The sequence below is a fragment of the Bombina bombina genome, chromosome 3 (assembly GCF_027579735.1).
Source record: "Bombina bombina isolate aBomBom1 chromosome 3, aBomBom1.pri, whole genome shotgun sequence".
Taxonomy (NCBI): Eukaryota; Metazoa; Chordata; class Amphibia; order Anura; family Bombinatoridae; genus Bombina; species Bombina bombina.
In genome coordinates, this window is record NC_069501.1 from 507,884,731 (window position 1) to 507,906,476 (window position 21,746).

Genomic DNA, 21,746 nt, shown 5'->3' on the forward strand with positions numbered 1-21,746 from the left:
ACCAGAGGAGAGAGTCTCTGGTTTTCTGGTCTATTTGTATCTGGGGAGACAAATCTGCATAATCCCCATTCCACTGTTTGAGCATGCACAGTTGCAGTGGTCTTAAATTAATTCGAGCAAAGGGAACCACGTCCATTGTCGCAACCATGAGTCCTATTACCTCCATGCACTGAGCTATGGAGGGTTGAGGAATGGCATGAAGAACTCGACAAGTGTTCAAAAGCTTTAACTTCCTGACCTGCGTCAGAAAGATCTTCATTTCTACCGAGTCTATTATTGTTCCCAGGAAGGGAACCCTTGTGAACGGGGACAGAGAACTCTTTTCTATGTTCACCTTCCACCCGTGACACCTTAGAAAGGCTAGAACAATGTCCGTATGAGCCTTTGCTTTGTGAAAGGACGACACTTGTATTAAGATGTCGTCTAGGTAAGGTGCTACTGCAATGCCCCTTGGTCTTAGCACCGCTAGAAGGGACCCTAGCACCTTTGTGAAAATTCTGGGAACAGTGGCGAATCCGAAGGGAAGGGCCACGAATTGGTAATGCTTGTCCAAAAAAGCGAACCTCAGGAACTGATGGTGAACTTTGTGGATAGGAATATGCAGGTACGCATCCTTTAAGTCCACGGTAGTCATATATTGACCCTCCTGGATCATTGGTAAAATTGTCCGAATGGTTTCCATCTTGAATGATGGAACTCTGAGGAATTTGTTTAGGATTTTTAAATCCAGGATTGGCCTGAAAGTTCCTTCCTTTTTGGGAACTACAAACAGGTTTGAGTAAAAACCCAGTCCTTGTTCTGCTGTTGGAACTGGGTGTATCACTCCCATTTTTAGAAGGTCTTCTACGCAACGTAAGAATGCCTGTCTCTTTATCTGGTCTAAAGATAAGCGAGACATGTGGAACCTTCCCTTTGGAGGAAGGTCCTTGAATTCCAGAAGATACCCCTGAGAGACAATTTCTAGTGCCCAGGGGTCCGGAACATCTCTTGCCCAAGCCTGAGCAAAGAGAGAAAGTCTGCCCCCTACTAGATCCGGTTCCAGATCGGGGGCTACCCTTTCATGCTGTCTTGGTAGCAGCAGCAGGCTTCTTGGCCTGTTTACCCTTGTTCCAGCCTTGCAATGGTTTCCATGCTGGTTTGGGCTGGGATGCGTTACCCTCTTGCCTAGTGGCTGTGGAGGTAGGAGCAGGTCCGTTCCTGAAATTGCGAAAGGAACGAAAATTAGACTTATTTTTAGCTTTGAAGGGTCTATCTTGTGGAAGGGCATGGCCCTTTCCCCCAGTGATATCTGAAATAATTTCTTTCAATTCTGACCCGAATAGGGTCTTACCCTTGAAAGGAATATTAAGCCATTTTGTTTTAGACGACACATCCGCCGACCAAGATTTTAGCCAAAGCGCTCTGCGCGCCACGATTGCAAAACTTGAATTTTTCGCCGCTAATTTAGCTAACTGAAAAGCGGCATCTGTAATGAAGGCATTAGCCAACTTCAGGGCGTGAATTCTGTCCATGACTTCATCATAAGAAGTCTCCTTCTGGAGCGAGTTTTCTAATTCCTCAAACCAAAAAGATGCTGCAGTGGTTACAGGAATAATGCAAGAAATTGGTTGAAGAAGAAAACCTTGTTGAACAAAAATTTTCTTAAGCAAACCTTCTAATTTTTTATCCATAGGATCTTTGAAAGCGCAACTATCTTCTATTGGTATAGTCGTGCGTTTAGCTAGAGTTGAAACTGCCCCCTCTACCTTAGGGACCGTCTGCCACGCGTCCTTTCTGGGGTCAATAATGGGGAACATTTTCTTAAAAATAGGGGGGGAACAAAAGGTACACCTGGTCTCTCCCACTCCCTATATCCGCCACCCTCTTAGGTATCGGAAATGCATCAGTGTGTACTGGGACCTCTAAGAATTTGTCCATTTTACACAATTTTTCTGGGACCACCAAAGGGTCACAATCATCAAGTGTAGCTAGGACCTCCTTAAGTAGGACGCGGAGGTGTTCTAACTTAAATTTAAATGCTATGGTATCTGGCTCTGCCTGCTGAGAAACTTTTCCGGTGTCAGAAATTTCTCCCTCAGACAGGCCCTCCCTCAGCGCCAAATCAGATTGATGTGAGGGCACTACAGATAAATTATCTGCTGCGTCTGCTTGCTCATCTTCTGTATTTAAAACTGAGATATCACGCTTCCTTGGAAAAGCTGGCAGTTTGGATAAAAATGCTGCTAGAGAATTATCCATTACTGCCGCTAACTGTTGCAAGGTAATAGGAATCGGTGCGCTAGATGTACTGGGCATAGCTGGTGTTGACACAGAAGGAGAGGATAGTGAACTATCCTCACTACCTTCAGCTAAAGAATCATTTTGGGCTACATCTATAAGCGTGACTGTGCGGTCCTTAAGCTGTTTGGACGCTATAGCACACTTCACACATAAGTTTAATGGGGGCACCGCCTTGGCCTTTAAACATACAGAACAAGTACTATCTGAAGGTTCAGACATGTTTGACAGAGTTAGACAGAACTTCAATGCAATAAAAAATAAATTTGACAAAAACGTTACTGTGTCTTTAAATAATAAAAGTGCACACTTTATTACTGAAACATCAAAAAAACATCAAAAAATAATCCGATTTTAATGAAATTTTCACCACAGTGTCTTAATGCTTTGAAAAGATTGCACACAATTTTTCAGACCAATTAACCCCTTAATGCCCAAACCGGAGCTAATAACAGCAGTTAACCGGTTAAAAACACTACAGTACAATGCCACAGCCTCTACTGTGGCTTTTACCTTCCTTAGGGATTATTTGAGTAAGAAATAAGCCTCTCTGAAGTCCTTTCTGATGTCTCTGGACTCCCCACGTGAAGCTGCATGAACTGTCTAGTCAAAACAACTGCGCAATTGAGGCACGAAAATGAGGCCTCCTCTCTATTCCTTCCAGAGTGGTGGGGCCTTATAGACTAGATTAGGTGTCTAATTAAGTGCCAGGCGCAAGATTAAACCCCATAAGTGTTATAAAAGTCTCAAAAAACACCTTATGCATACTAAAACATGCTAATAAGCAATCGATTAAGCCCACAATAGTGTTAACCAGCATTGAGCCCTTAATTTAAGCCATTATTTTATACTGAGTCTGAGAAAAATGGCTTACCTATCCCTAAGGGGATTTCTGACAGTCTTCTAGCATTACTTGGTCTTGTTAGAAAAATGATTGATCATACCTGAAGCAGTTAAGCCTGCAAACTGTTCCCCCCAACTGAAGTTCTCTGGTACTCAACAGTCCTGCGTGGGAACAGCAATGGATTTTAGTTATTGGTGCTAAAATCATATTCCTCTCAGCAGAAATCTTCATCACTGTTCTGCCTCAGAGTAAATAGTACAAACCGGCACTATTTTAAAATAACAAACTCTTGATTGAAGAAATAAAACTACAAATCTAACACCACATACTCTTTACCACCCCCGTGGAGATGCTACTTGTTAGAGCGGCAAAGAGAATGACTGGGGGGGCGGAGCCTGAGGGGAGCTATATGGACAGCTCTGCTGTGTGCTCTCTTTGCCACTTCCTGTAGGGATTGAGAATATCCCACAAGTAAGGATGAAGCCGTGGACCGGATACACCAATGTAGGAGAAAGATATGTACATGAATGGATCAAACAAGTTTGGCTGTATATATGCATTAAAACTTACTTGTAGAAGGCTTGTGTCAGCAGAACAAACAGTTATCAAGAGAATGACCGTAACAAAAATGTACAGCCCTCCATTGTCCACCAGGAATCCACAATGGAAAGAACTAAGTACCATATGTACATTAAACAAAAGTTTATAACTATAAATTTATTTCAAATAAATCATAAAAAGGATTGGAGGACCTGATACACAGAGAGTTTATAATCAAATGATTACCTGCTCTAGTCGGCCTATGTTTGGGTGTGGAAAAGCGATCCCATTGTGCTACGACTATTGCACTGATCCCAAGCACACAGACAATTGATAGATATATAAGACGTGGTTGAGGGGAGCAGTAGAAGGAGTAATAGAGCCATGGAACAAAGCTCCCCATTATCAGCAAAGCAATGCCAGAGTAGTCAAGCCTGTGGAACACAGAATTCTTGTTAAACCTTTCAGCAACAATAAGACAGATAAGGCATATATTTAATACACATTTCTGAAAATACATGCATTGCATTAGATGGTACATGTTAGAAAGTTATGGCAAATGAGAAGTGAGCAATTTTGTGTGCATTACCAAATAACACAAGGAATACTGTGCACATTTTCATTTGCATCATGCACTCATGAAAGATCTATAGTACATATAATAACTAGTATTTTATCAACAGTATTTTATCTAGATTGTAAGTTCCCACGGGAATAGGGCCCTCAATTCCCCCTGTATTTGTCTGTAAAATTTTGTCTGTTATTGTATTGTTTCTCCGTTGTACTTTTAATCCTTGTACCCATGGGCGGCGCTGCGGAATCTGTTGGCGCTTTATAAATAAAGAATAATAATAACACATTCAAATATTTAAAATCAAAATAAAAGTTAATAAATAAATTATGTTGAATTGTTTTTATTGAAGTTTTACATATAACAAAACAAATAAAATCAAATAATATAAAATAAAATAAAATAAAATACATGTGTCAATCGTTTTTCTTCGTAATGTTCATATTTTACAGTATATAACCTTAGCAGAAATAAAATCTATCCATAGTTTACAGATCAGTGAAAACAGGGTATATATGTGCTCTATACCATCCTTACGTTTGTCCTCATTGAGGGCCCCGGCTCTTGTTTTAAATTGTAGGGTCTGGAGCATGAGTATTATTCTGGGTGGTTTTTCTTCTTGACTCATGGTATATTACAAAAGGTTCCCATCTTGTGAGGAATCTTTCAGTATCGTTAAGGGTTTCAGCTGCTGCACTTGCCATATTGTAATGATACTCTAATTTGTTATAGATAAAGGTTACGTCAGGTGGAGTGGATTTCCAGAATTGGGCTATGCTGATTTTAACTACCGTGCATACCATCATGACTAGTTTAAGGTGGGTCTTTGGAATTCCTGGGATTGGGAAATGAAGCAGAGCTTGCTCTATCGTTAATGTTATTTGTTTTTGGAAGATTGCACTTAATAGTCGTGAAGTGTAGTCCCAGGTTTTCTTAATTTGCTCACATTCCCACCACATGTGGATATATGTGCCTCTTTCCCCGCACCCTCTATAACAAAGCTGTGATAGTGAGCCCCCTGTTTCGTGTGTCCTTCTGGGATGGAGGTACCATCTGAATGCAATTTTTATGAAATTTTCTCTAAGTTGAGCGTTCTGCGTAAAGGAAGCACCATTTTTAAGGTTTGTATACCATGTTTCAAGTGGCCAGACTTTACCTATGTCTCGCTCCCATCTACTGATGGTTTGTGTTTTTTCTTTGTTTTCTGTGGAATTAAAGATTGAGTATAAGGTTGATATCACTCCCGATATCTGAATGGCTGTAAGGCATAGTGTTTCTAGTTTTGTGTTTGGGGGGGGGTTTCGCTATACCTAGTATCTCAATCGCCCTCGACCTCAGTTGCAAGTAATGATACCATATGTTCTTGTCACTAACATCTAGGTTATGATATTGTTCAAAAGATAATACTTTATCTGCTGTAACCACGTCTGCTATTCTATAAAGCCCTTTATTGGACCATTTCTGCTGAACCTCTATGTCTATTGAGGTGTCAAGCGTTACTAGAGGGGTTAGTGTGGATCTATCTCTGATAAGAGTGTATTTCGAATTTAGGTATTTCCAAATGTGGATAGTGTGTTCAATCGCAATAAATTTACTGTTATGTTTGTGCTTTGAGAGATGTGGGGCCCAGAGCGCTCGGGAAAGGAAGTTTGTCTCTAGAATGTTCGACTCAATATGGGTCCAACTCTTCTTACTATTATCTTTAAACCATTGTATGGTCTGTGACATTCTTGCGGCATGGTAGTATGAGATTAAATTAGGCACTCCTACCCCTCCTTCGTTTCTAGTTGTACACATTACTTTTCTGTTGATCCTGGCTTTTTTCCCTTGCCAAATGAATTTTAGTAAATCTCTTTGTAGTTTGTGTAATTCTGAGAGTGGGACAGAGATGGGGAGGGCTCTAAACAAGTATAATATTTTGGGTAATAGTGTCATTTTAGTGGTAATAATTCTGCCGTACAGAGAGATTTTAAGTTTAATCCATTTACTGATTAAATCTCTAATATGCTTGAACATGGGTGTATAATTAGATTGATAAAGACTATGTATGTTAGTTGGAAGATTTATCCCTAAGTACTTAATAGTCTTCTTGGCCCATTTAAATGCAAAATTGAGTTCCAGTAGTTTTTTTGTATGCTGTGGAAGTTTGATGCTTAAGGCCTCGCACTTGTCTTCATTTATTTTGTAGCCTGAAAGGTTACTAAATTGTTGCATTAGATGATATAGGGGGGGAAGAGATAACAGTGGTTTAGTCAGTGACAGGATGATATCATCCGCGAATAGGGATAATTTGTGGTCTGTTACTCCATCGTTAATACCTGCTATATTCTGATCATCTCTTATTTTAATTGCCAAAGGCTCAATACAGAGGGCAAATAATAGGGGGGATAGTGGACAGCCTTGGCGGGTGCCGTTCTTAATCTGTATTGCTTGGGACTGGTAGCCAGATAGCCTAATGAATGCCGTAGGGGATGAGTAAAGATTGGTGATCGCGTCAAGAAATTCACCCCTAATACCTGTTTTCTTGAGGACCGCAAACATATATTGCCAATTAACTCTGTCGAACGCCTTCTCTGCATCCAGGGCTAGAAACAGAGAAGGCGTCCCTCTGACTGTGGCGAGATTAATCAAGTCTATCACTTTACGGGTGTTGTCTGGAGCCTCTCTACCGGAGACAAACCCCACTTGATCTAAGTGTATAACCTTGGTAAGTAGAGGGTTCAATCGATTTGCCAATATTTTGGTGAATAGCTTTATGTCTTGGTTTATCAGTGATATAGGCCTGTAGTTTTGGCAGTGCTGCTTATTTTTGCCTGGCTTCGGGATTACTGTGATTCTGGCTGTTAACATCTCAGGGGGTATTACTTTATTTTGTAGAATAGAGTTGAATACATTCGTTAGTTGTGGTATTAGAATAGGTTGCAGCAATTTATAGAAAATTCCCGAGTATCCATCTGGCCCTGGTGCCTTAGAACTTTTAAGAGTTTTTATGGCTAATTTTACTTCTTCGTGGGTGATCGGACTATTCAGGGCATCCCTATCTTGTTCAGTTATGGATGGCAAGGAACTATTTTCTAGGAATGTGTCAAGTTCTTTAGTTTTGTCTATATTAGATTTGTTATGCGTGAGATTGTATAATTTATGGTAGTACTCAGCAAATGTATTTGCAATAGACAGGGGGTCATTAGTCGTTTTATTATCCGACAGTTGTAATTGGGGTACAGTAGTGATTCTGGTAATTTCTTTCAATTTATTAGCCAACATTTTGTCGGGTTTGTTGCTGTAAATATAGTATTGTGTGTCTATCATTTTGATTGTCCTAATTGCATCTTTATTTAAGAGATGATCTAGCTTGTCAGTTTTAATCTTTAATTGTTTCATTAATCCTTTGGTTGACTTATCTAAAATTTTAGTTCTTAAGAGATTAATCTCTGATTTCAGTTGCTCAATTTGGGTGTTTTTGATTTTATGCCGCTTGTTTGATTCTGTGATCAAAAGACCTCTAACATAGGCTTTTAATGCCCCCCATTCATAGATGGGGTTGGAGGTAGTGTTTTTGTTAAGTGTAATAAACTCCTGTATGTGTTGTTGGATTGTATTTAGTATCAACTTATCTTGTAATAGGTTGTGGTTGAGTGTCCAGGCTTTTATTCTCTTTGGGTTAACCATTCCCGATAACTTAATTTCTACCATGGAATGGTCTGACCAAACGCAATTTATAATTGTAGCTTTAATCAATAAGGGCACCATAACTTGACTTAGGAGAATGTAATCGATTCTTGAGTATGAATTATGTACTGGGGAATAGTATGTATAGTCTTTTACTGTTGTGTTGAGTGTTCGCCAACTATCTATTAGGTTATGATCTAGGGTGAAGTCTTTTAAAACTTTATGGGTGGGTCTGCGTGCTTTTTGTTGTGAGATAGTTACTATTGATCTATCTACATTATCATCCATGGTTGTATTGAAGTCTCCCCCAATAATTGTTTTGTACCTTTTCCAGAGTGTAAGTTGTTTGCTAAGTCTAGACATGAATGGAGATAGATGTTCGTTAGGGGCATAGACATTTACCAGTAGGACCGGGGTGTCTTGTATGAGGCCTTTTAGAATTAAGAATCTCCCCTCTTTGTCCCTTATAACTGATTCTTCTTTAAAGTTTAATGAGGAGTGGAGGAGAATTGTAACTCCACACCTTTTGTTTGGATTGATTGAATGGTATTGTGTAGGGTATGTTTTATCCCAGTATTTAGGGGTGTAAGATCTGGTAAAATGTGTCTCCTGCAGCATTACTATTTGCGCTTTTAGGGACTTATATTCATTGATGGCCTTTCTGCGTTTTATGTCAGAGTTCAGTCCTCTGACGTTATGTGATATAATTTTAATGGACATAATAGCTGGATAAGCATATTGCTATTGTTTCCCTATCTTTACCCCCTGAATGGAGTTCACAGAACACCTTAATGCTCACATATTGTTGCTTAATCTTACCACTCGAAGAGCCGAGACCCTCGTGGGATTGCTGTGGGGTACCATGCTGTGAGATAGCCCTTACAGTATATCTCGGTGGGAGACAAGAGGATTTTTTTTTGGGGATACTTAGAAAGTGGAACCAGCTATGCAGCCGATAATCGTACAATGGTGTAGGCTTCAAAAGGAAGCTCATCCTGTAACACAAAGCAGTTTTGAGAAACACATGTAAAAGTAACAAAAAAATAAACATGTCAGCAATTCTAACTTAAGTATTCCTAGTAGAGGAACGAAACATGGCATGCATTCGATGTATACATTGATCTGAACAATTCTAACTTGGGGAGGGAAGGGGAGGCAGGGGAAGTTGAAGGAATATGCATGGAGGGTAAGGACAGGGTAGGAATAAGGGGGTATGAAGAAGGGAGAGTAAGGGATGATGGGTGGGGAGGGGGGGGAAGGGGGGGGGGATCCCGAGATACTAGACGGCATCTCATTCTGCAAAAATAGAAAATAGTGGGGCACTGGTTATTTATCAACCAAAGATAAAAGTTCAAACATGGTGCTAATAAATGAGTTCCATATGTTGCAATAAACTGTGGTAATCAGTCTCTGAAACTTCTCTTATTTAACTGTTAACTTAATCAGTGCCCCTTAAGATATCTGGAAGCCTAATTGCTTCCACCAATGTTATTACCAGTACCGTCTCTTATTGTTACAGCACTTCACTCTGGGTCTTCATCTTCTGATGAGGATTCTGATTCTTTAGGGTCGCTTGGTGTAGGTTTTCTTCGTTTGGTCTTACCCATTTCACGGGCCGGCGTCCACTCTCTTTGAAGATTTTTCTTTGTAGTCTTGCTGGGGGCAGGTGTGTTGGAACTCTCAGTTGGAATTTTGAGCTTGGCCAATAGTGAGAAGCCTTCTTCCCTAGTAGTGCAGCTATACATGATGTTTTGGATGGAGAAGACTAACTTGAATGGGAAGTTCCATCTGTATTTGATGTGAGCAGCATTGAGGGCTGTTGTTATGGGTTTCAGTTCTCTCCTTTTTCGGAGTGTGATGGGGGCTAAATCGGTGAAGATTTGGATATCATGTCCATCATAAGTGATAGTCTGGTTATTTCTTGCAGCTTTTATTATGAGTTCCTTGATGTGAAAGTAGTGAAGTTTAGTTATAATGTCCCTTGAGGCGAATTGCTGTGGCTTTGTCAGTGCCCTGTGCACACGATCCATAAGTAGCATGTCTACTTCCACTTCAGGAACTAGTTGATGGAAAAGATCTGTGATAGTTTCATCTAAGTTTTTATAGGATTCCGGAAGGTTTCTAATGCGGATATTCGATCTGCGGGATCTGTTTTCAAGATCCTCGATGTGATCCTCTAATTTTGTTATGTAGGTAGAGTTCTCCTGTATTGAGTGGCGTAGCTGGGGGATTTCTTCCACTATATTATCCAGTTTGTTTTCTAGTTCAGCCGTACGACCTCCAATTTCTCTGATATCCAGTCTTAATTCTGAAATAGCGGATTTTAGTTCCTCCTGGAATAAAGATTTTATCTGTGTTAAAAGTTCTTTATTGGATATCGATACAGTGGGGTGCTCAGTAGCCATTTGTGGGTTTTTTGTAGGGCTAGCGGTTTGAGTTGTGATGCTTTTATCTAAGGTTTTTTGCTTTGCTTGAGATTTTGATAAACATTCTTTGACAGTCTGCGTTTTATTTTTCATTGTAATGCAGCTTTCTTGTGTCCAGGGGATGGTGTGCTCTTTAATTGCTATTCAAAAGGTGGAAGGTTTATTGGCTTAATATAGCTGGAATATGTACTCGGGATCTGGAGTAGCTTAGGGAAATTACATTAGACGGAATTGCTCATAATCTTTAGTGATGTCGGTATAGACAGAGTGGATCTTTAGTTTGCCATTACTTTCCTCATTCAGAGTGATGTGCTACATATCTCTATCTTTCCTGCTGAGGGGGTGAAATAAAGAGTTACTGAAAAATCTTGTGAGTCCCTGCAGCTCCTATTCCTCCGTTGTGTAACTGAGCCCTCCGGTTCTGGCCACCTGGACTGTCCTGTTCCAAGGCTAACTGCACCTCCAAACAAGGCAGGCAGCAAGGGTGTCTCTCCTAAGGAGGGTCGAAAAGGAAAAGGAGAACTGTAGGTTTTGCTTGTTATTAATACGCCATGAGCAGTGAGTCTGCTTTTTTAAGAAAAAATATTATAGTCTGTTCTGAATCTGGCTTTCAGTATTGTGGCGCAGCCGGGGTATGTGGGATCTGCTTATTTATTTTAAGGTACTGGTGCAGCAGTCTGTGTAGGAGAGAGAAGAAGCAGCAAGATGGCGCCTCTTCCCGCCCTCAGAAGTTTCGGCCCGTATTTATTATTATTTTTTTTTTATTTTTGTCTCGTCTTGAATTTTATACGGGCTTCCTCGGCACTGGGTCTCTGTGAGGCCTTTTGTTAAAGGTGTAGGTTGATGTGGGTGGGGGGTTATATCTCTCCCCTGCTGCTATCGTGTGTCTGTCCCCCTTTATTAAATTATTTGATGCGTGGCTTAAGTGCGATGTCGGAAGGCCTCACCTGTTGCCTGTTGGTATGCGAGCCGTCTAGTCAGCTTAGACTGTGTTGATGTCAGGAGTGACTGCCGTTACTTATCCTCCGTAGGTTGATGTCTTTCTAAAACAGCCGTCGGAGCGGAGCCCCGACCCTCCGACGCTGTGCTGTTGCGGCAGTAAGAATGTTATTCCGACAATGTACACCTCCGTATTGCCCCGGAATCCTCTCTTGAGGTGCTCTACGGTGTGCCTGTCTCCTATTTGTGCTCACAATGTCTTTTTTAGTGTGATTTAGCACTTTTTCCTACTAAGTTAGGCTCTTTAGCAGCGGAGCTCTCTCAGGACACGTCTGGCTTCAATGGCTGCTAGCTCCGCCCCCCGTTAATAAATAAATTATAATATTCAAAACAAATATTTATTCTCATCTTGTAAAAGTTTAAAATCTTCACTATTTGTGGTACACTAAGATACATTAATGTTTTACAGAAGCACATTTTTTTTTCTTTCTAATTTTAATGAAGTAAAATACCCTTACATTTTTTTACTATTGGTTTTACTGCTTTGTAGCTATTTGAAATGATAGGAGGCATAATTAAAACTATGCAACATCTATATATATATATATATATATATATATATATTATATTTATATAGAAATACGTTTTAGGGATGGTTTTAATTAACAAAAATATGGCATATTACAAAACGGGTATACAGAAAGAGAAGCGCTCTACCAGGAACAAACAACAGCTCAGTAGCTTGTTCTATAGCGAGTTACCACCTAATAGCAGTCTCTTTTAGCTCAATTATGCTTTTCGCAGAGAACTTTCCTGAAGTATATCAGTCTGATCCCGCCTACCAAGGTCAGTCCAGCCCCGAAATACCAGGCAATTCTCCTCTGAACAAGGGAAATGACAACCCCAGACGTCAGTGACGTGCAGCCACATCCCTCTAAGCACATTGGGCAAGGAGTCCACGTCTAGTTTCCCCCACCACCCTTACATAAAACTGTATAAAATATAGAGAACAGAACAATGGCTGAATGATGATAATGTGTGATGAGTAAACTTTAGTTTATTTAAATTAGGAACTTTTTTCACATTAAATACTTTTCAAATGCCATCTTTAACTGAAACACAGAAAAGAAAAACTTTGCAACAACGTCCCTTTAAATAGACCGTAAAGTCAAACAAACTATAAAGATTCAGATAGAGAATTACATTTTAAATAATTTTCAGATCTACTTTTGGTATCCTTTGTTGAAGAGTATACCTAAAAGCAGCACTGCACTACTGGGACCTATGCTAACACATCTGGTGAGCCAAGCGACATATGGGTGTAGCAACAAATCACCAGCTAGCTCCCAGTACTTTATTGCTGCCCATGAGCATACATAGGTATACTTTTCAACAAAGAACAAGAGAACAAAGCAAATGTGATAATAGAAGCAAATTAGAGAGTTGTTTAACTTGACATTTCAACATTGAATAAAATGTTTCATTATTGAAAGTGAAATATTATTGCAATATATATTTATTTATTTTGCTTCCTTTTCCAAAAATATACCTCTGAAAGTTGTGTTTGTTCCACTTTCACCCAGGGAAGCTTGGGTTAATAATTTTAACTAATTTTCGGTAAGTTGTTTACTTCCCTCTCCTCCCTCACCATCGCTTTGTCATTTGCTCTTCTAAGGTGGATTATCAGTTTTCCATCAACAACCATAAGAAAAACATTTTTTGCAATAGCAGTGAGCATAGGTGTGAATATTGCTGCACATATATAAAACATAATTTAGGTAAAATTTACCTGATAAATTAATTTCTTTAATGGTGGCGAAAGTCAACAAGCTGTTACGTATGGGATATACATTACTACCAGGAGGCGGCAAAGTTTCACAAACCTCAAAAGCCTATAACCCCCCCACCACCACCACCGCACACATACCTCAGTTTAACGTATAGCCAAGTGGTAAGGTGTTTAAAAGGAGTAAAAGCCAATAATGAGAAGCAGGAAAAAAGATGTGCTTTAAACAAACAGAAAAATTAACACCAAATGGGTGGGGCCCCGTGAACTCTCGCCACTATGAATTCACTATTTATCAGGTAAGTTCTTACATAAATTATGTTTTCTTTCATATAGGTGGTGAGAGTCAACAAGCTGTTATTTATGGGATATAATACCCAAGATGTTGAAGTCCACTAGTAACAAGGGAGGGATAAAATAAAAACAGCTTTTTTTCGCTGATAAATTAAATACAAAATAATGTATTTTATGACAAAACTCAAAATATAGGCACAATTATCAAACCGTGACAACAGCCTGAAGGACCTTTCTACCAAAAGCTGCTTCTGATGCAAAAACATAAAAAATGGTAAAATTTAGTAAAGGTATGCAGAGAAGACCAAGTGGCCGCTTTGCAAATTTGATCAACTGATCAATGAGCTGTAATTCTCTGAGGCTGACCCATCTCCAAATAAGCTTTGTGAATCAAAAGTTTTAACCAAGAGGCTAAAGAAATAGCAGAGGCCTTCTGGCCTTTCTTAAGACCAGAAAACAGAACAAACAGACTAGAAGTCTGTCTGAAATAGTAGCATCAACATAATACTTTAGTGCTCTAACAACATCCACAGAATGCAAGGATTTTGCAGTAGCATTTTTTGGATTAGGACACAAGGAGGGAACGATAATTTCCATATTAATGTTGTGAGAGTTAACAATTTAAGGTAAAAATGAAAAAGTAGTTCGCAAAACAGCTTTATCCTGATGAAAAAACAGATAAGGAGACTCACAAGACAGGACAGACAATTCAGAAACTCTTCTCACAGAAGAGATAGCCAAAAGAAACAGCACTTTCCAAGAAAGTAGTGTAATGTCCAATTAATGCATAGGTTCAAAAGGAGGAGCCTGTAACACTTAAAGGGTGATTTAAGTGATTTAAAGATAGATAATACAATTTTAAGAAAGTTTCCAATTTACTTCTGTTATCAAATTTGCTTCCTTCTCATGTTATTCTTTGTTGAATGGATACCTAGGTAGGTAGCGAGCACATGCCTGAAGCACTACATGACAGGAAATAGGTGCTGCTATCTAGTGCTCCTGCTAATGTATAACATTATTAAAAAACTGCTGCCATATAGTGCTGTAGACACGTGCACACTCAGAGGCTTACATCCCAGTTTTTTTAACAAGGATAACAAGAAAACAAAGAAAATTTTATAACAGAAGTAAATTGGAAAGTTGTTTAAACTTGTTACATCATCTGTGGGGAACTGTCTATATCAGAAGAATTATTTTATCAAATTATAAAAAAATAATTAATTAGATACAGAAGAAGAGAATAGGGTATTCCATATTGTAGAAACACTATTTTAAAATTGCAAAATATGCTATAAAAGTCTATTCAATGGGTTAACCCCTTAAGGACAAGGCCATTTTTCAATTTCTTTCCCTTAAGGACCAGGGATATTTTTACATTTCTGTGGTGTTTGTGTTTAGCTGAAATTTTCCTATTACTCATTTACTGTACCCACACATATTATATACCGTTTTTCTCGCCATTAAATGGACTTTCTAAAGTTACCATTATTTTCATGATATCTTATAATTTCTATAATTTTTTTTTATAAAATATGAGGCAAAAATGGAAAAAAACACACTTTTTCTAACTTTGACCCCCAAAATCTGTTACACATCTACAACCACCAAAAAACAGGGTTAATTTTAGCTTTAATGTAGAGATCAGCCTCCCACCAGACACATCACACCCCCTGATCCCTCCCAAACAGCTCTCTTCCCTCCCCCACCGCACAATTGTCCCCGCCATCTTAAGTACTGGCAGAAAGTCTGCCAGTACTAAAATAAAAGGTATTTTTTTTAGCATATTTACATATGCTGATGTGTAGGATCCCACCATAGCCCCCAACCTCCCTGATCCCCCCCCCCAAACAGCTCTCTAACCCTCCCCCTCTACCTTATTGGTAGCCATCCAGTTTACTAAAAAAACCTGCTTTTTTTATATTTTATTATTTTTTTCTGTAGTGTAGTGCCCCCCAGCTAAAGAGCAACCCCCCACCCCTCCCAGATCCCTTAGATGTATTTTTAAAATTATTTTGTACCCCACTCTATCCCACTTATTGTTTTTACATTTCTGTAGTGTAGCCGTTCCCACCCGCTTCCACCCCGTGCACACGCCGCCCTCCCGTGCACATGCGCGTGCCTCAGTGTGCGCCCCGACGGTCACGCCCCCCTCCACATCATAGCTAACAACTCTTGGTATCTTTATTTGAAATGCAGGAAAGTTTAGATGCCGGCACCATTTTTGGTGATCAACCTGGGTCACCCACCAATAAAAAAGTGCTGTCCAGAGTTCTGAATAAAAAAAAAAAGCTTAGATGTCTTCTTTTTAAAATAAAGATAGCAAGAGAACGAAGACAAATTGATAATAGGAATAAATTAGAAAGTGGCTTAAATTTGCATTCTCTATCTGAATCATGAAAGAAAACATTTGGGTTCAGTATCCCTTTAAGGGTATCAGCAATTCCCTCTTTGTTCTTCGTGTAAGTGGTGGTAAACGTGAGTCTTTCCTCAAGTGTTTTAGCATTAGTACCATATAGCAGATCCTTTTGCGCTGTGTCCGCCATGGTCATTTTGCTGGTTAAGAGATTGGTGTGGTTGTATCCACTCTGCCTGAATTTTGTCATCATGTCAGCCAATTGTGCTTCTTTAAGTTCCGTGGTTGAATTATTTCTTGGCACCCTCTTGAATTGGGATAGTGGGAGTGCATTCTTAAGGCTGGGTGGATGGCAACTGGTTGCATGTAGGACGGAATTCTTGTCCGTTGGTTTACTGAAGAGGGTAGTGTTCAACTTATCTCCATACTTGAAAATTCTTATGTCAAGGATGTCTATTGATTGTCTGTCATATGTTATCTTGAACTTGACTGTCGGATGTACCTTGTTGAGTTCCTCGAACCAAGCCAGTAGTTGATCCTCCGTACCTGTCCATAGTAGGAACAGGTCATCAATATACCTCTTGAATACTTGCACTCTGTTGTCTTTGAACAGTTGGGTGACTTGATTCTCAAATTCTGCCATGAACAGGTTGGCGTATGATGGGGCCATGTTAGACCCCATCACCGTTCCATCCACCTGCAGGTAAAAGGATCTTTCGAAGCGAAAATAATTGAGCTCTAGACATAGTCTCAGCATTTCACATATGACATCAGCTGGAGGCCCAACGTATGGGTACTTTAGAAGTTGTCGTCTTGTGGCTGCTATGCCCTCCTGGTGTGGAATGACCGTGTAGAGGCTGGTCACATCCAGTGTGTCCAGCAGTGTGTTTTCAGTGAGAGGAGGTAAGTCCAATATTAGTTTGAGCATAGATGCTGAATCCAAGAGGAAGGAGGGTATGTTGCGGACAATTGGTTGTAAAGTAAAGTCAATGTAAGTTGCTATTGGTTGTAAAAGAGAGCCAACAGCTGACACAATACGTAGGTCTCCCAGGGGGGGCATCCAAGCTTTTGTGTACCTTTCGCATGTAGAGAACCGGTATCCTAGGGAATTTCACCATCATGTACTCGCTGATATTAGTATCAATATAATTATTCTTGAGTAACAGTTGTATCATTTCATCCAACATTGCCTTGAATTGTTTCCTAGGATCCCCCCGCAATGGGCAGTAGGTGTCCTTGTCTTCTAATTGTTGCATAACCTCTTTCTTGTAGTCGGTGTAGTCTTGCAGGACTACAGCACCACCTTTGTCCGCTTCCCTTAGAACTATGTTGTTATCCTCTTGTAATGTTATCAATACTCCTCTTTCTTTAATAGTTAAATTGTGTCTGTACTGTTTATGCTTCATACAGTTTTCTTCACATTCCTGCCATAGAAGTCTGGAAAATGTCGTTATGGATGCATTTTGGCTGTTAGGGTCATAGGTGCTTGTTCCCCTAAATTTGGCACCTGTTTATTCACTATTAGTGTTGCCAAAATGTTCCTTCAGTCTTAGGGTTCTAGAGAATCTCTGTACGTCTACATAAAGATCAAAGTTGTCAGGTTGGGAGGTTGGCACAAAAGAGAGGCCCTTATTCAGGACACTCCTTTCCTAATCTGTGAGTATGTGGCTGCTTAGGTTGATAATCAGTTCCTCCTGGATCTGCCCCTCCTGGGTGGTCTGGGTGGGCGGCCTGTGCCCCCCCCTTCGGGTATGCGTCCTCTGCCTCCGTTTTTTGAACGTGTCTGCATCCCCTGTTGGTAGTCTGACTCCGATGTCAATGATCTGGAGGTATTATCCATGTCAGAGCTGTTGCCTGAGCTGTCTAGGGTTCCGATCGGTCTAGTACGGCTGTATCTTTGTCTCTACGGTCTGTTTTGGCGATATTGCGTTCTCTCCTCAAGGCTCAACTGCCAGCGATACACAATCTTGTACTTATAGTCTTGTGTTACATCTTCTAGTTTGCGATTTTTAAACGCTATTAATTCGTTCTCATATTTGTCCACCTCTTCCTTCATTTTTTTTCAGCCAATCTTGATCCTTGTCCACCTCCAACCTTTGCAGATATTGATCCTCATACGTGTTGGTCTCTTTTCTGTTAATATCTAGCAGTCTGGTCACTTCTTCAATGACCAACAGGATTTGGTCAAGGGAACATTTATTCATGATGTTGCACCATTTGAGGCAAAAGGCTGGGTTATTGCGACCTATGGTAGGCGTATTTCTAATCCTAAAGCCCTGTGGAATTAATTTTTTTCTGTGATATTCTGACAGGTATGTTGCATGCAGAATAAGATCCTTTTCTTTTTTTCTTCAATTTAGTCAGTTTGGCATAGAACTGTGAGTCTTGTTCTATTGTTGCCCTTAATGGCAAAGGAGATATATCTAATCCTTGAGGCATCTTCCTCAGTAAAGAAGAATTCTTCTGCTCCTTTAATTTCATCTGTATAATCCTCTTCAATCTGTTGCTCCATGTTACAATTAACATAAAATGTATGTTTTTGAAATGTTGCTAGCTACCGTAGTAGTTAACAGAGGTATGCTGTAGTACAGATGCGGGTGCTCCTAAGGAGAATAATATTTGTAGAAAGTGTAGCAGCACTCCAGCTCCAAATAGCTTCATTAAGCTCTCCTTGCCCCGGGTGCACTTCAAGAGTTTAAACAAGCCAGCATAAAGGTCAGTTAAATGTGCTCCCTTCTGAAGCGATTTTCAAAAATGTATACATACTGTATATAATGTTTTTAATCTTGTTTTTTTATTATTTTATTTAACATTGTTGAAAATTGCTTTGAGAAAGGCAGAAACAGACCATAAATCAGCCCCCACACACACATTTATTTATATATATATATATATATATATATATATATATATATATATATATATATATATATATATATATATATATATATAAATGTGTGTGTGTGGGGGGGGGGGGGGCTGATTGATGGTCTGTTTCTGCCTTTGTCAAAGCAATTTTCAACATTTTTTAATAAAATAAGAATAAAAAACAAAATTTATGCTTACCTGATAAATTTCTTTCTTTTGCGATGTACCGAGTCCACGGTTTCATCCTTACTTGTGGCATATTCTCCTTCCTAACAGGAAGTGGCAAAGAGAGCACCCACAGCAGAGCTGTCTATATAGCTCCCCCTTAACTCCACCCCCCAGTCATTCGACCAAAGGCCAAGGAAGAAAAAAGAGAAACTATAAGGTGCAGAGGTGACTGAAGTTTTCAATAAAAAATACTATCTGTTTTGAATAGACAGGGCGAGCCGTGTACTCGGTAAATCGCAAAAGAAAGAAATTTATCAGGTAAGCATAAATTTTGTTTTCTTTTGCAAGATGTACCGAGTCCACGGTTTCATCCTTACTTGTGGGATACCAATACCAAAGCTTTAGGACACGGATGAAGGGAGGGACAAGACAGGAACCTAAATGGAAGGCACCACTGCTTGCAAAACCTTTCTCCCAAAAATAGCCTCAGAAAGAAGCAAAAGTATCAAATATGGAAAATTTGGAAAAGGTATGAAGCGAAGACCAAGTCGCAGCCTTACAAATTTGTTCAACAGAAGCATCATTTTTAAAAGCCCATGTGGAAGCCACCGCTCTAGTAGAGTGAGCTGTAATTCTTTCAGGAGGCTGCTGTCCAGCAGTCTCATAAGCCAAACGGATGATGCTTTTCAACCAAAAGGAAAGAGAGGTAGCCGTAGCCTTTTGACCCCTACGCTTTCCAGAATAGACAACAAACAAAGAAGATGTTTGACGAAAACCTTTGGTTGCCTGCAAATAGAACTTCAAAGCACTATGTCCAAGTTGTGCAACAGAAGTTCCTTCTTAGAAGAAGGATTAGGACACAGAGAAGGAACAACAATTTTCTGATTGATATTCCTGTTAGTAACAACCTTAGGGAGGAACACAGGTTTGGTACGCAAAACCACCTTATCAGCATGGAAAACAAGATAAGGCGAGTCACATTGTAGTGCAGATAGTTCAGAAACTCTTCGAGCTGAAGAGATAGCAACTAGAAACAGAACTTTCCAAGATAGAAGCTTAATATCTATGGAATGCATGGGTTCAAACGGAACCCCCTGAAGAACTTTAAGAACTAAATTTAGACTCCATGGTGGAGCAACAGGTTTAAACACAGGCTTGATTCTAACTAAAGCCTGACAGAAAGCCTGAACGTCTGGGACATCTGCCAGACGCTTGTGCAATAGAATAGACAAAGCAGATATCTGTTCTTTTAAGGAACTAGCTGACAATCCTTTCACCAATCCCTCTTGGAGAAAGGACAAAATCCTAGGAATCCTGATCTTACTCCATGAGTAACCTTAGGATTCGCACCAAAAAAGATATTTACGCCATATCTTATGATAGATTTTCCTGGTGACAGGCTTTCGAGCCTGGATCAAGGTATCTATGACCGACTCAGAGAAACCCCGCTTTGATAAAATCAAGCTTTCAATCTCCAAGCAGTCAGTTGAAGAGAAATTAGATTTGGATGCTTGAACGGACCTTGAATCAAAAGGTCCTGTCTCAGTGGCAGAGTCCATGGTGGCAGAGATGACATGTCCACCAGGTCTGCATACCGAGTCCTGCGTGGCCACGCAGGTGCTATAAAAATCACTGAAGCTCTTTCCTGTTTGATTCTGGCAATCAGACGCGGAAGGAGAGGGAATGGTGGAAAGACATAAGCCAGGTTGAATGACCAGGGTACTGCTAGAGCATCAGTCAGTACTGCCTGAGGATCCCTTGACCTGGACCCGTAACAAGGAAGTTTGGCATTCTGACGAGACGTCATCAGATCCAATTCTGGTGTGCCCCAAAGCTGAACCAGTTGAGCAAACACCTCCGGATGGAGTTCCCACTCCCCCGGATGAAAAGTCTGACGACTTAGAAAATCTGCCTCCCATTTCTCTACCCCTGGGATATTAGATTGCTGATAGATGGCAAGAGTGAGTCTCTGCCCATCGGATTATTCTGGAAACTTCTATCATCGTTAAGGAACTCCTTGTTCCCCCCTGATGATTGATATAAGCCACAGTCGTGATGTTGTCCGACTCAAATCTGATGAATCTGGCCGAAGCCAGCTGAGGCCACGCCTGAAGAGCATTGAATATCGCTCTTAATTCCAGAATATTTATCGGTAGGAGGGCCTCCTCCTGAGTCCACAAACCATGTGCTTTCAGGGAATTCCAGACTGCACCCCAGCCCAGTAGGCTAGCGTCCGTCGTCACTATAACCCACGCTGGCCTGCGGAAACACATTCCCTGGGACAGGTGATCCTGTGACAACCACCAAAGAAGAGAATCTCTGGTCTCCTGATCCAGATTTATCTGAGGAGATAAATCTGCATAATCCCCATTCCACTGTCTGAGCATGCATAGTTGCAGTGGTCTGAGATGTAAACGAGCAAACGGAACTATGTCCATTGCCGCTACCATTAGTCCGATTACCTCCATACACTGAGCCACTGACGGCCGAGGAATGGAATGAAGAGCTCGGCAGGTGGCTAAAATCTTTGATTTCCTGACCTCTGTCAGAAATATTTTCATGTCCACCGAGTCTATCAGAGTCCCTAGGAATGTAACTCTTGTGAAAGGGGAAAGAGAACTCTTTTTTATGTTCACCTTCCACCCATGAGATCTTAGAAAGGCCAACACGAAGTCCGTGTGAGACTTGGCTAGTTGGAAAGTCGACGCTTGAATTAGAATGTCGTCTAGATAAGGCACCACTGCTATGCCCCGCGGCCTTAGAACCGCCAGAAGGGACCCTAGCACCTTTGTGAAAATTCTTGGAGCCGTGGCCAACCCGAAGGGAACAGCCACAAAATGGAAATTCTTGTCCAGAAAGGCAAACCTGAGGAATTGGTGATGATCTTTGTGGATAGGAATGTGTAGATACGCATCCTTTAAGTCCACGGTGGTCATATATTGACCCTCCTGGATCATTGGTAAAATAGTCCGAATGGTCTCCATCTTGAAGGATGGAACTCTGAGGAATTG

General features: G+C 40.4%; 1 protein-coding gene across 2 annotated transcripts in view; it reads right to left on the minus strand.

The window, feature by feature from the left end:
- The window catches only part of ADIPOR1 (adiponectin receptor 1), a 454,062-nt gene that overhangs the window by 162,367 nt on the left and 269,949 nt on the right, over positions 1-21,746 (minus strand). For both annotated transcript variants that reach the window (XM_053706909.1, XM_053706910.1), the window contains one exon: positions 3,908-4,095. In XM_053706909.1, the coding sequence (XP_053562884.1) occupies positions 3,908-4,095 (188 nt within the window). The remainder of the gene's footprint in view (positions 1-3,907; positions 4,096-21,746) is intronic.